The 13,205-nt window shown below is 32.0% G+C and overlaps 1 protein-coding gene across 9 annotated transcripts in view; it reads right to left on the minus strand.

The window, feature by feature from the left end:
• The window catches only part of LOC106465348 (tyrosine-protein kinase receptor Tie-1-like), a 112,546-nt gene that overhangs the window by 89,033 nt on the left and 10,308 nt on the right, over nucleotides 1-13,205 (minus strand). For 4 of the 9 annotated variants that reach the window (XM_022393218.1, XM_022393217.1, XM_022393216.1 and 1 more), the window contains 2 exons: nucleotides 11,799-11,852; nucleotides 7,800-7,939 (listed from right to left, as the gene is read on the minus strand). In XM_022393218.1, coding sequence (XP_022248926.1) covers nucleotides 7,800-7,939; nucleotides 11,799-11,820 — 162 coding nt within the window. In that variant the 5' untranslated portion in view covers nucleotides 11,821-11,852. Of the gene's footprint in view, nucleotides 1-7,799; nucleotides 7,940-11,468; nucleotides 11,760-11,798; nucleotides 11,869-13,205 lie in introns of those variants that run through there. The other 5 variants (XM_022393213.1, XM_022393219.1, XM_022393215.1 and 2 more) reach the window with 4 other exon arrangements.

A 13,205-nucleotide genomic window follows, 5' to 3' on the forward strand; every position in this document is an offset into this window, starting at 1 on the left:
CTCACAAAAGGAAGAACAACCTACAACTATGAAGACATCCAAACTACCCTCTGTCGTAATAGTAGAAGACATTCCAGGAACCTTCAGACTTACAGTAAACTATTCCCTCAGGCAATGGTATTCGTCACCTTCCCAAAGGAAGAGTCTGTTTTAAATGTTCTCTTCCCCAGGGTTATGTCAAAATCCTAAAGCCATGGCCATCGACAGTATTCGACGGAGTCAAGTTGTCTGTCCACGCCACTGGTGAAAGATTGCCCAGTAAGGACATAGTAATTAAGGGAGTACCACTAGACATTACAGAGAAGAAAGTCCTGGAAGAGTTCACAGACCAAAACATCAAGGCCATCAAACCTGAAAGAACTGACTCAGCATGGACCAAGCAGCCCACATCACTGATAAGGATCACAATACTCAATGTAGAAGTAGCAAACAAACTGACTGAGAACGGGGTTTTGATGTGGTATTTATATCACACCCTTGAAGCAGCTAAAACTATTCTGCTCAGACAACTACAGTGTTAAAACTGCCAGCATTTTGGCCACTCCTGAGCAGCCTGCACTGCAACAACCCAATACGTCTTGTGTGGAGAATTTCACCCAGTCTTGGACTGCCCTACACAATGTCAAGAGACATGCTGTGCCAACTGACAAGGATCACATGGGACATCCTATCGTGGATGCCCCAAATATAAGCATCTTTCTCTTCAGGACCTTCCAACCAACAAGATGCACCTTAACCTTCCAAAAGAATCCCCAAGATACCACACTCCAACCAACACCAAAATCCATCACGGACTTTTCACCTGCCACAGCAGCGCAATGACCAGCACCTGAAACATCATAAGCTGAGGCCACCAAAAGAACCAACCATCAGTGAAAAACCAGATGATATAGCCATGGGTATAGGAATAGCCACTGCTTTCTACTTTAACCTTGACACTTTTGATCCAGTACAGCTCACCAATAGGATAAAATACCGACGTGGAAGCCTTCGACTGACCAAGTAAGTGAATTTTTAATCTGTTTTTAAAATATGGTATCTTACTTACACATTAATATACAAGATGGTAAAAAATCGAGTTACTAGAGCTTTGTATTGCCATTAATGCAGATATTGTTTGCGTCAATGAGACACTGTCAAGCTAAAAAAGTAGCTTTAACTTGCCCAACTTTAAAATTATCAATAAATCCAAATTACCTAACAAGTGACGTATTGCACTCTTTTTCATATTGTAACTTAAACTGTAACAACGAGTTTATCATTTTTCAGGTCAAACCCCTCAACAAACTAATAACAACTGTCTTAGCTATATATGCATCCCTTTGCACCACAGTTTACAGTAATGATATGAAATAATTTTTATACTCGTCCCATATCTGTTGCTGAAATCAAAATATGTCTGAATACAATTAAACATAAAGCCACAGGCGAAGATGGAATTAACAATACACTGTTGAAAAATCTATCTAAAGATATCCTAGAAAAACTTGTAAACATCTTTAATCTACCGTTAACAAGCTATTATCCTAAGCTATTATGCCATAACCAAGGTAACACCCAAGAAAAATAATAACTTATCCAGCCCGAACAACTACAGATAAATCAACCTATTAAATACACTACTCATACTATCTTGAATCTAACAACATTATTAATAATATCCAGAACTTTAGTAGTAGAAATAGACAAACTTCCGATCACTTAGTCTGAATTAATGAGTCCATTTACTACAGATTTAACTGGAAACAAACAACCATTGCAGCATTCTTAGATGTCCAAAAAGCTTTAAATTTTTTGTGGCATAATGACTCCGATATAAACTAATATATAATCACATTCCTACAACTTCAGTAAGACGGATATCTAGCTTTCTTACCGATAGAACAGCCAAAGTCAGAATTCATAATGCTACCTCACAACCCTTCTCATTCAATGCCAATGTACCTCAGAGCTCCTTTCTTAGCCAAACACTTTACAACCTTTTTGTAAATGACATTCAATTTCCCTCCCTAAATTATAAACTAGCATCTCAGTAGGCAGACGATATCGTCTCATGGAGCCCGTCCAGTAATCTACAGATGGCAATAGATAATGTTCAAAAATCTCTAAACACAGTATCCACATTGTGTAATAAATGCTGTATTGCACTTAATCCGACAAAATCTAAGGCAACAGACTTCCTTCACAAAATAAATAAAAGCAGGAAAAACTAAATAATCTTAAACTCATTTTAACAACATTACTCAGAAGGCTAGCAACATAATTGCCCAACTCGGACATTTAGGAGGAATTAACAAAGAATGCGATAGTAAAGTTATAACTACCATTTATCAAACCTACACAAGACCACTATTTGGATATGGAAATGCAGTAACATGTGTTATGTCTAATTATTTATGAAATAAAATTCAATCATTTCAAGACAGAACCACAAAAATAGCTTATAGACTCCCAACTTATACAAACATTAAAACAGATTCAATGACATCCCACCGTTCAAAGACAGATCACTTAAGTTTACAGTTAAATATTATCCAAATGAAATTCTCAAACTCAAGTATTTTCTATTCTCTTCACTACCCCCACCACCTGGCAAAAATATCTGTCTCCCACTAATCTAATTAAACAATTAAACCAACCTACACAACTATAAACAATTAAATTATCATCTATTCATGAGAAATATCCATATTTTATATCATTGATGTTACATTAATATGCCTCTTCTTTACAGCCATTTGGGCACTGTGCAGGTAGATTATTCGGCACCATCCCAGTGAAAGTGAGTTCTCTCAGGACAGTTCCCCCCCCCCCAACTAAATCAATTCCTTAGACATGGGATCTATAGATCCCAGCCCTGAAAAGGACCATTTGCTTATTTTGCTAATTTCTATTCTATTCCAAATCAAAACCCAATCTTAAATTAGTCTAATTCAAATCATTAAACTTTATAATCATCTAACAGATTTAAGCAACCTTTTTTTTGGTAAGAATTAACTCATAAAGTTAAAGTAAAAATATCTGTTTAGTTAAATTCTAAGCGCACACAATCTGCATCTCCCTGCTCACATCATCGACGATACTACGAGAGTTTTCCATGATTGACATCAAGAACCATGTTTATCAACAAACACACGTTCTCCTATCTCAACTCCATCATCGAACTCATTGAGCCAATCATCAGCCAAGACAAGCTCTTCTCCTCCTTTTCATTCTCTTAGAATATGTCACCATAATCGTAGCTTTTCCTGATATCTTGAGACAATACCATTTCAGTAGATAAAATCTTAATTCACTTCAAACTACTTCTCACTGTTAAATCCCTTTATGGCTTTAAATATAAACCTAATTCCGCTTGTGGGGCGACGAGCATCAACCGCCCCTGGTTGTCTCTTGATAGATCTATCCTAAATACCTACAGAGTAATTTATATTAGATTAGAACCAATGCTTAGATGGGCAATGGAATGAAACCCTGGCAGTTGAGTAATAACTGTAGTGTGAGATCAGGTAAGTATGTTTTTGAAATAACATCGAACAAGAATATCATATTAATTGTGAGCTTCTTCAGAGAAAATGGGAAATTTAGAGAATTTTAAGGCTCCCAGATCAGATAATATTTCCCCAGGGGTTTTTAAGGAGGTTAAGGGCTGGATATGTGAGCCACTTTCTTTGAAAGTACATGAATAGTGGACAGGTGCCAGATGATTGGACGATGGCTAATGTTACTTCTCTTTTCAAGAAAGGTGATAAAAATTGTAAGCCTAGTCTTACATCAGTGGCAGGAAAAGTTTTTGAAATTCTGGTGAAAGAAGCCTTACAATGTCATTAAACAAAGTTAAAAAATTTGTTAGATAGTCTGCATGGTTTCATTAGTAGAAATTATTGTCAAACTCATTCATTAACATATTTTGAAGAAGTTACTGCTTATGTAGATGAGACTAAGGGTGTGGATTTGGTTTATTTGGATTTTAAGAACACATCTAACAAGGCGCTGCATAAAAAGCTTGTTAAAAAATTACCTCTATAGGTTTGGGGTATAACTTTGGATAGAAAAGTGATTGGGTGGAAGAAAGCAGATGGTTATGATAAATATCGCAAGTGAGTATCTTAGGGCTCAGTGTTGGAAACTTTGCTCTTTTTGATTTATATAAACAATATAGATGAAGGAATGGTCAATGAATTACTTACATTTATTTATGATATTAAGGTATTGGGTGTTGCTAGCTGAGAGGAAGATGATGCTGCTTTAAAAAGGATTTAGATCATTTTGGGAGTTGGGTAAATAAGTGCATTTGGGTTATCATAATTTGAATTATAAGTAAAATTTTGATGAGAATAACCTTAACAATGTTATGGAAGTAAAGGATTTTGCTGTTCTGGTTGATTAGTATCTTAAACCATTCAAGCAATATACTGTTGCTAGTGGTAAGGGCAAACAGGATTTTAGTCTGTATCTACAGAAATATTAAAAACAAGTCTAAAGAGGTTTAATTATATTGTATAAGTCATTGGTTAGGCCATATTTGGAGTAATGTGTTCAGTTTTGGACTTTTTACTTTAGGAAGGATATTGAATTGTTGAAGAGGGTTCAGTGTGTTTGTGTGTGTGTTTTTTCATAGCAAAGCCATATATGACTATTTACTGTGTCCACTGAGAGGAATCAAACCCCTGATTTTAGCATTGTAAATCCAAAGACTTACTTCTGTCCCATGGGGGGACGACCAAAGATAGTTCAGAATAGAGCGACAAGGATGATACTTAGGATGAAAAGGTTGTCATACAAGGACAAGTTAAGATATCTGAAATTGTTTTCGCTTGATAAAGAGAAGATGGGGTTAAGATGTACAAGACTGTTAAGGGAATTGGTAAGTTTCATCTTTTCTAGTACTTAATGGTAAGAATGATAGGACTAGAAGACAAAAATATACATTTTGGCAGATAGAGTTGTCTTCAGTTAATACAGCTTTATTTTTCTAACAGGGTGGTTGGCTTTTAAATGGGTTGTATTCAGATGTGGTGGATGCAGTAAAGTTAAGAGAGTTTAATGGAAGGCTTGCTAAATATTTAAATCATGAAAGCTGGCATTGAGTTTATATATATATAGTAGTTAGGCTTAGAAAATATCTTTGATTTAGTAAAAAAAACACTAGCAGTCATCCCACAAGCAATTATATACAAACACTGTGTTTATGCAAGTGTAAATAATAACAATTGTTCATTTATGTAGTACATTGCATCCAATCTCCCTATTTTGTTCTCAAAAATTCATTTATTTAGAGAAAATCAGAACTATTCTTTAATACATATCTTGTCAAAACCCCTGTCATTCAGCGGACCTATTCCATCTCTCAAAGAAAATTCAGTTTTTACTGAATATACCACATTTCTAGGCCATATATTTAAGGGTTTTAGGAATTTAACACATATCATAATTAAATCATTAAAACATTTCTCATAATTAAAACATTTCTCCAAAACAACAGTATTTTTTCACTCTCATAAGAATGATGTCTTTTGAGCGTTGAAAGCACTCAATGATTCAGTACAACTTTATCGTTATAAGTTTCAGTTTCCTTGTGTGAATGTGTGTAGCCTAGTGGTTTGCATGCCACACTGTGAATTTGAAGATCCATGATTCTTGTCACGATTCCACAAAATCATGCTCAGCACTTTGGGGCCATCTGAAAGTAATTGTTAAATTCCACCGTTTGATTAGAGTAACCCAAGAGATGGTCAAAATGACTGTTGACCTATTGCTTTTCCTCTAGTTTATCAGTTGAAAAATATTTATGGCTAACACATAAAGCTCTCATGTAGCTTGTGCAAATATAAATAAAATTTATAAGTTTTCTGTATCTAGTTAGTTTATTATATCAGATTATTTTCACTAATGTGTATGTATTCTTAACTTAGTTGTCATCCATATAGTTAGCTTACCTTTGGCCAAGAATGCTTAGTAATATCTGTAGTCATAAAGCATTATGTTTTATATTTAGCTTTAGTATTGATTAGGAAACTGGACAGAGAGAGAACTGATAAAAATACATTTTGTGATTGTAAATAAATTGTGGTCTCTCAAGAATCTGTTCATTGTTTGTGTCAGTGGCTTGGATAGCCACTTGGTATCATAACTGATAATAGAATGCTGGAATAGGTGATTCTGTTGGAAATATGTATTTAGTTCAGAAAGACCAGTTAGAATTAATGATTGATAAAGAATATGGGAAAATGTAAAGTAATGCACATTGGATATTGGTATTTTTGATAAGATATTTGGTGGTATTATCAATAACTCTCAAGGTTTAGCCAGTTTAGGAAATTTAGGTTAATCCACGACATTAGAATTAACACAATAAACTAACAATGAACAATAAACTAACTATAGACTTGGAGGAATTAGGTTATTATTTACAAAGCACATAAATATAAATTCATAAATTTTTAAAGAGACAAAAAGGAGCATATTAGCCTATCAAGGATGTCCCTTCTACCTCCCAACTATAACCACCCCTTACTATTTATGTATTCCTTTCAATCTTTTCTTGAACTTAGTTAAATTTTCTGCCTCCACCACCCTTGATGGCAGCTTATTTAAAAACCCAACAATACTGTTTGAAAAGTAATACTGTCTAAACTGTAGACGACTCCTACACTGCCAAAATTTGAATTTATGACCCCTTGTCCTATTGTTTTCACTGCTAAACACAAAAAACAATGTGATGAATCTATATTACCAATACCCTCAATAATGTTAAACACCTCAACCAAATCCCCTATGATCTTTCTCTCCAGAGAAAACAAGTTTAGAAATTTTAGTCTCTCCTCATAGGACAATCTCACCTTCCCAGGTATCATCCTAGTGGCTCTTATCTGAACCTTCTCTGACAATTCAACGTCCTTCTTAAGGAAGGAAGCCCAAAACTGTACACAGTTCTCCAAATGAGGCTTTACAAGTGATCTATACATTGAAACAATAATATCCCTTGTCTTGTATTCAATGTTTCTATAGATGCTACCCAAAATTGTATTAGCCCTATTGCTAGCTACAATAAACTGTTTAGTGATTTTTCAATCATAACACCAAGGTCTTTTTCTTCAAACACAGTATTTAATGTATTCCCATTTAAATTGTAACAATTAAAAAAAAAGTAAAAATAAAAATTGTTCTCCAAACAGAATTCATAAAACCATAAAAATTCGAAAAGGTACAGTGGAAAAAAAAAAATATGCAGCCAAATAAGAAACAGTAACCTTGATCAATTAAGTAAAAATTCAGTCTGAAAACATGAACCAAAAATGTCCTGTCAGTAAGACTGCCAATCAAGAAGTGATTATGAGCTGCATGGAAAAGATGGCACTAGTAATGATAGAAGTTGTGTCACATAGAAGTTGGTGGAGGGTTGCTGCGTGATCATTTAAAAGACAGCATGTAGATGTCTCACTTGAATACATGTGAGGTTAGGTGGGAGTATCAAGGCTAGTGGTGAGCAAAAATTTGCAGATATAGAGGGCAGTATAAGACAAGAAAAGCTGTTTGTGAGAGAGAGAGGTATGATATGATATCATATGAGATCCTTATTTTTCAATAAATGTCTGTGAAAAACATCAACCAGAATATATTTATTTCATCACCTTATGGAAGTTTAGGATGAAATACTCCTAGAAATATTTTAAAAACTATTATAAATAGTTAAGAATGCTTTGTGAAATTCTGTATTTGGTAATGATGATATTACAACTAACGTAAAATAATATAATAAAGTACATTACTATTAAAACTAACTTCAAAACAATTACCTCTCCAACGTCTATGGTTCTTGCAAACTTTATTTTTTCTGGTTGTCCACTACTACTCACACACTGAATTAGTGAACGAGAAGGCTCAAATGGAAGTCGTCCCCACACATTTTGTAAGGTAAAATTTGCATCAAACTGACCTAAATGGCAAAAAAAAAATATATATATATATATATTCAAAGATAGATATTCATATAAGATGTTTTAAAAACCTAAAAATTACAGACAAAAACCAGTAATATTTTCTAAATACAATCTCTAACAAATAATAAAAATAGCGAGTTAAACCATAACCAATTAGGTTATAAAATCAAATGTTAAATGTACATTTCAAATTCTACAGACCATATAGATTCAATATTAGCTTACATGTATATAAAATACAAATCATATATGCAGAAGACAACAATCTCTCAATTTGCAACTTCCACTTCAAAGAAATCAAACAGGAGGACATGATTATAACAACATGAAAATATCAAACATTTACCAAATTATGGTCTCCAACAGTGTTAGTAATCTCAATTCAAAAGATGTATAACTAAAACTATTGATATGAAATACCCCAAAAATATAACTTGTGTTTATATAAATAACATTTATCATGTTAATAAAGAAATTCAAAAACATTTATTCAACTACCGCATAAAACTAGCAATGGATTCATGATGGGGAAACCGAAGGTTAATAATGAAAATGAAGAGGGTTGATAAAACGTAATATAGAACATTTCATTTACAAGGTTCGAACGTTTCGAAATAACTTATTCCATCTTCAGAGAAATATAAAAATTGTGTTACAAAGATGATTATTACTGAAATTATAATATAATATAATAACATATCATTAGTTTAATAATGGTTGGAGATGGGTTGAATGGGTAATGAAGAAAAACTTTAATATAAGTTTAACATAACAGCAAATGTACAACATTTCGACAAGGTTTTGTCATCATCAGGTACACAGGTATCATTAGTTTATTTAGTTATTACAAAAAGCGTTAAATGGACGGATGAAACAACGTTTATATATATATTACACAATGGCTGAGTTAAGTGTGAAAATTTAGAACAATTTTAGATCTAAAGAGCTTTGTGAGTCGTTAAGGGTCGGGCGGTCTTTAGCTATGAGTAGACTTTCTTTAATGTAGAGGTCAAGGTCTAAAAGATCCTGTGGTGATGATAGAGAAATTGTTAAATGAAATATTGTGACTTCAGAATGTGAACGAACGGATGAGTGACTGGGTTTAAGTAGTTTATGGTTGGTTCTGTTAGATACTCCTAAATGTTCAGTGACTCTAGTTTTTAAATAGTGGATGGTTGGTTCTGTTAGATACTTCTAAATGTTCACAGACTCTAGTTTTTAAGTGGCGTTTCGTTTTCCCAGTGTACATAACCTTACAGTTACTACATGTATATTTATACATGATCCATGAATGTAGAAGTTTAGGTACTTGATCTTTGTACTGAAATAAGTGTATAATGTGGAGGTCAGGTTTATATATATTACTCTAAGTGTTTAATGTGGAGGTCAGGTTTATATATTATTCTAAGCTGAATTTGAGGATACAAGTTTTTTATTAGGGAAGAGAGTTGTTTTTTAATTGGTAGGGATTGCAAACCCATGAGAGGAAAGGAGATAATGAGGGGAAATTTGGGGACAGTGTGTACATTGGCTGGTGGTTGGATTTTGTTGTTTAGGAAATTGAATGTAATCTTCGTTAGAAAATCAATCAGATAGCCATTATTTAACACGTGTTTATATAGAAGGGTAAACCAGATAGCCATTATTTAACACATGTTTATGTAGAAGGGTAAACCAGATAGCCATTATTTAACACGTGTTTATATAGAAGGGTAAACCAGATAGCCATTATTTAACACGTGTTTATCTAGAAGGGTAAACCAAATAGCAATTATTCAACACGTGTTTATGTAGAAGGGTAAACCAGATAGCCATTATTTAACACGTGTTTATATAGAAGGGTAAACCAGATAACCATTATTTAACACGTGTTTATGCAGAAGGGTAAACCAGATAGCCATTATTTAGCACGTGTTTATATAGAAGGGTAAACCAGATAGCCATCATTTAACACGTGTTTATATAGAAGGGTAAATTTCTTCGTGTAAAAATAAAATAATTAGAACAAACATTAAAATTCTGTTTAACGATGATATAACCAGATTACGTTTGAAAAATTTGGAGATAAAACTATTGAAATTGGTGTAGAGGCCAGTAAAAGTTCTTTTACGATAAGGTAGAAGAGTGTTTACCTTATTTGGTAATCCTGACGTCTTAAAAAGGTAAAGAATCAATGTCTTCAAGTTCGATTGTGAACTTGATATTGGGAATTAAGATAAGAAAGGAACTTGGAAACGTGGCTTGATTGTCGAAACAGCAAGAAAGTGTCATCAATATAGTGTTTGTAAAGGACAGGTTTGAATTCATGTGGGTAGTTTTCTAGCCACTTGTTTTCTATGTTATCATGAACTTTCTGAATTTATAACTTATAGATGAAAAATGTAAAAGCATAAATTAAATACTAAATTTTGTTATACTTTTAATCATCAAAAAATGCTTTCCACAACTGATAAAATCCTTCCAAAATTATTTTACAATGTATATTTTGACTAAGTAAATGAGAACTGCAATAATTTCATTTTATTTTTTACTTAATCTGGAAGAGGAAGAGTGAATAACACATTAATCCTGAAAACGTTTAATTGCACTGCAGGTATTTATAGCAGTTTAATGTAATTTTTAATAAAAAACTGTAACTATTTTACATAGTTTCAAACTTTTCTTAATTGAACTCAGAAACTTTTTCTTAAAATTCCACTTTATTTTCAATGTGTATTTCCTTTTGATTTAACTGAATATTGTGTTATACATACATATTGTTGTATAAATATTCTCCTTTTCTTACAGATTTGTAATTTAAACCTTTTTAGCATGTGATATTTCCAATACAAATACAAATTTAAATAGTTCAAATTACAAAAGACTACTTAATGGTCTACATGAAAATGTCAATCAGGGGAGTGGTGAGAGGTGGCTGATGTCACCCAAAATATTCAGGCACTAAACAACTGTGTATAATAAAACCCTAATCAACAAAACGTCATCCAATCTCTGGTTAGTGCTGTTATTTAAGTATTCAATTATCAGAGCAAGAACTGAGTTCATTTGAAAGTTACTCGTTGTAAGTCACTTTGGTAATTTTGGGTTTATGAAAACAGCTAAGGAAGTTCTAAGGTAGGAAATAGTCCTACTTAAGACCTTCCTAATGTATCTAGTTCTATGTCTTTCCCCTTCCTTAGCAGTGTAAAATAAACTTTGCCCCTTAAACTCATCTATCTACCACTCCTTTAACTCCTCTGAACTGAACATATACACTTAGAAATTTAGCCTTATATTTATAGAAAGAAATTAGTTATACAGGAAGTAAAAAAAAAAGGGAACTTGAGAAGTTACCTTAAAATGTTTTTCTTGGAGGAAAAAACTTTCTAATAACTTGAGAAGTTACCTTAAAATGTTTTTCTTGGAGAAAAAACTTACTAATAACAGATTACTTTTATCAGCAAAATCTGAGTTATAATACTACTTTTTGACATCAGAATAACTTAAAACTATTTAAAACAATTCTTCTGTAACTAGTATACTTACCAGAAATAAAAGTAGGAAATAACAGAAAACATAAACATAGTGAAAAGAGTTGTACACTTTGTAACATTGTTCCTTATACAAACATTCAAACTTGTGTTGAACTAATAAAATATAAAGAATAAAGTATCCAACACAAACATGGAATAACAAATGTAGATTAATTTTTCTAAAGGAGTATTTAAGAACACCAACCACATCCTGGAAGTAGAAACTACTAACTTCCTGTTAACTAGTTATACCAACATCTATGTTTAGGACAGGAAGTTACAGTGTTAGACACTAACTGTTTAGAAACTGATAACATGAAAACACTTAACAGTGTCAACAAACCTTCTGCATTCTTGATCTTCATACACTGCAGCTATTTGATAGTACGGTGTTCATCTAAAAAAAACATTAACTTACAAAAAGAAAGAAAAATTTATTATCTGTACTAATGAGGTAATCAAAGAGAAGTATTACAAATGCATAAGATGAATTTTTATTAATAATAAGATTTTTACAAAACTCAAGTATTTAAAAGTTGACAAGGAGAAGAAAAAGGGTATGAAAACTGAACAGTTATTTAGTAAAATGTTTTGAATACAAAGATTACATCTTTATGACAGAAAACTTATAAAAAAGCCAAAATAAAATTAATATAATTTTAAATATTGTGTGTTCAGAGTCTTGTTGAATCAAACTAAAAATTATTAAAATGAGAGCAGAAAGACATTTTTCTCACAATACCATAATAAATACTCCATTGCACTTTAAAATATTAATCAATCTCAATAATTTTTCAAATTATTTCTGAAACACTGATTATAAAAAAAGTTTTGTTTTTAGATAAGTTAATTCCAGCCACTTTGAAGTAAATTCTTTGCCAAGTTGTTCAAAGAATTTAAAACACTTTAGGGTCATTTGACATTAGATTTTAACATACTGAAACTAAAACCATTCAATAAATTAATTATATTTACTGACATAGAAAGATAAACCTTCCTATGCTATATCATGATTTCACAAAAATATTACTGAAATCTAATTGAATAAACTGATTTAAAAAAAGATGTGGGATTTATAAGATGTCTTTCATACAATGAAATGGATATATGTACATACTGCTAATTTGTTTTGGTAATGTTTGTTTTTTATATGTTTTTTCTAGCAAATGTATTTTAGAAAACAATAAAAAAAAGTAATTGAAACTATACCATAGTTTGGTATACAGTAAAAGACATATGTTAATAAATGACAATCAGTGGTTATACAAAGTTATAAAAAGCAGAATTAATAAGAAATAAACATGATAAGAAATTTTGAAATGTCTTAGACTAGAAATTAAATTTGACTACTACTAAATCATTGTAGTTAATCTGGTACAAGGGTGCAGTTTCCTGTAACTCCCTTAGAAAACTAATGACATCTGTTGATTCACATTTTATACAGCACTTTCTAGCCCACTATTTATTTATTTATTCTCTTGAATTTACACAAGTATGAAAAACAATTAGCATTCTTCAAAAACACTAAGTAATCTTGCTTTCAGTTTGAATTAAAGATCTGTAAATATAAAATATGCATACGTGAAAAAATGAAAAAACACAATGTCATGTTCTTTAACAGTTTATGAAGAAAAACAATGTCATGTTCTTTAACAGTTTATGAAGAAAACAATGTCACGTTCTTTACCAGTTTATGAAGAAAAACAATGTCATGTTCTTTAACTCTTTATGAAGAAAACAATGTCACGTT

Source organism: Limulus polyphemus, unplaced genomic scaffold (assembly GCF_000517525.1).
Source record: "Limulus polyphemus unplaced genomic scaffold, Limulus_polyphemus-2.1.2 Scaffold1917, whole genome shotgun sequence".
Classification (NCBI taxonomy): Eukaryota; Metazoa; Arthropoda; class Merostomata; order Xiphosura; family Limulidae; genus Limulus; species Limulus polyphemus.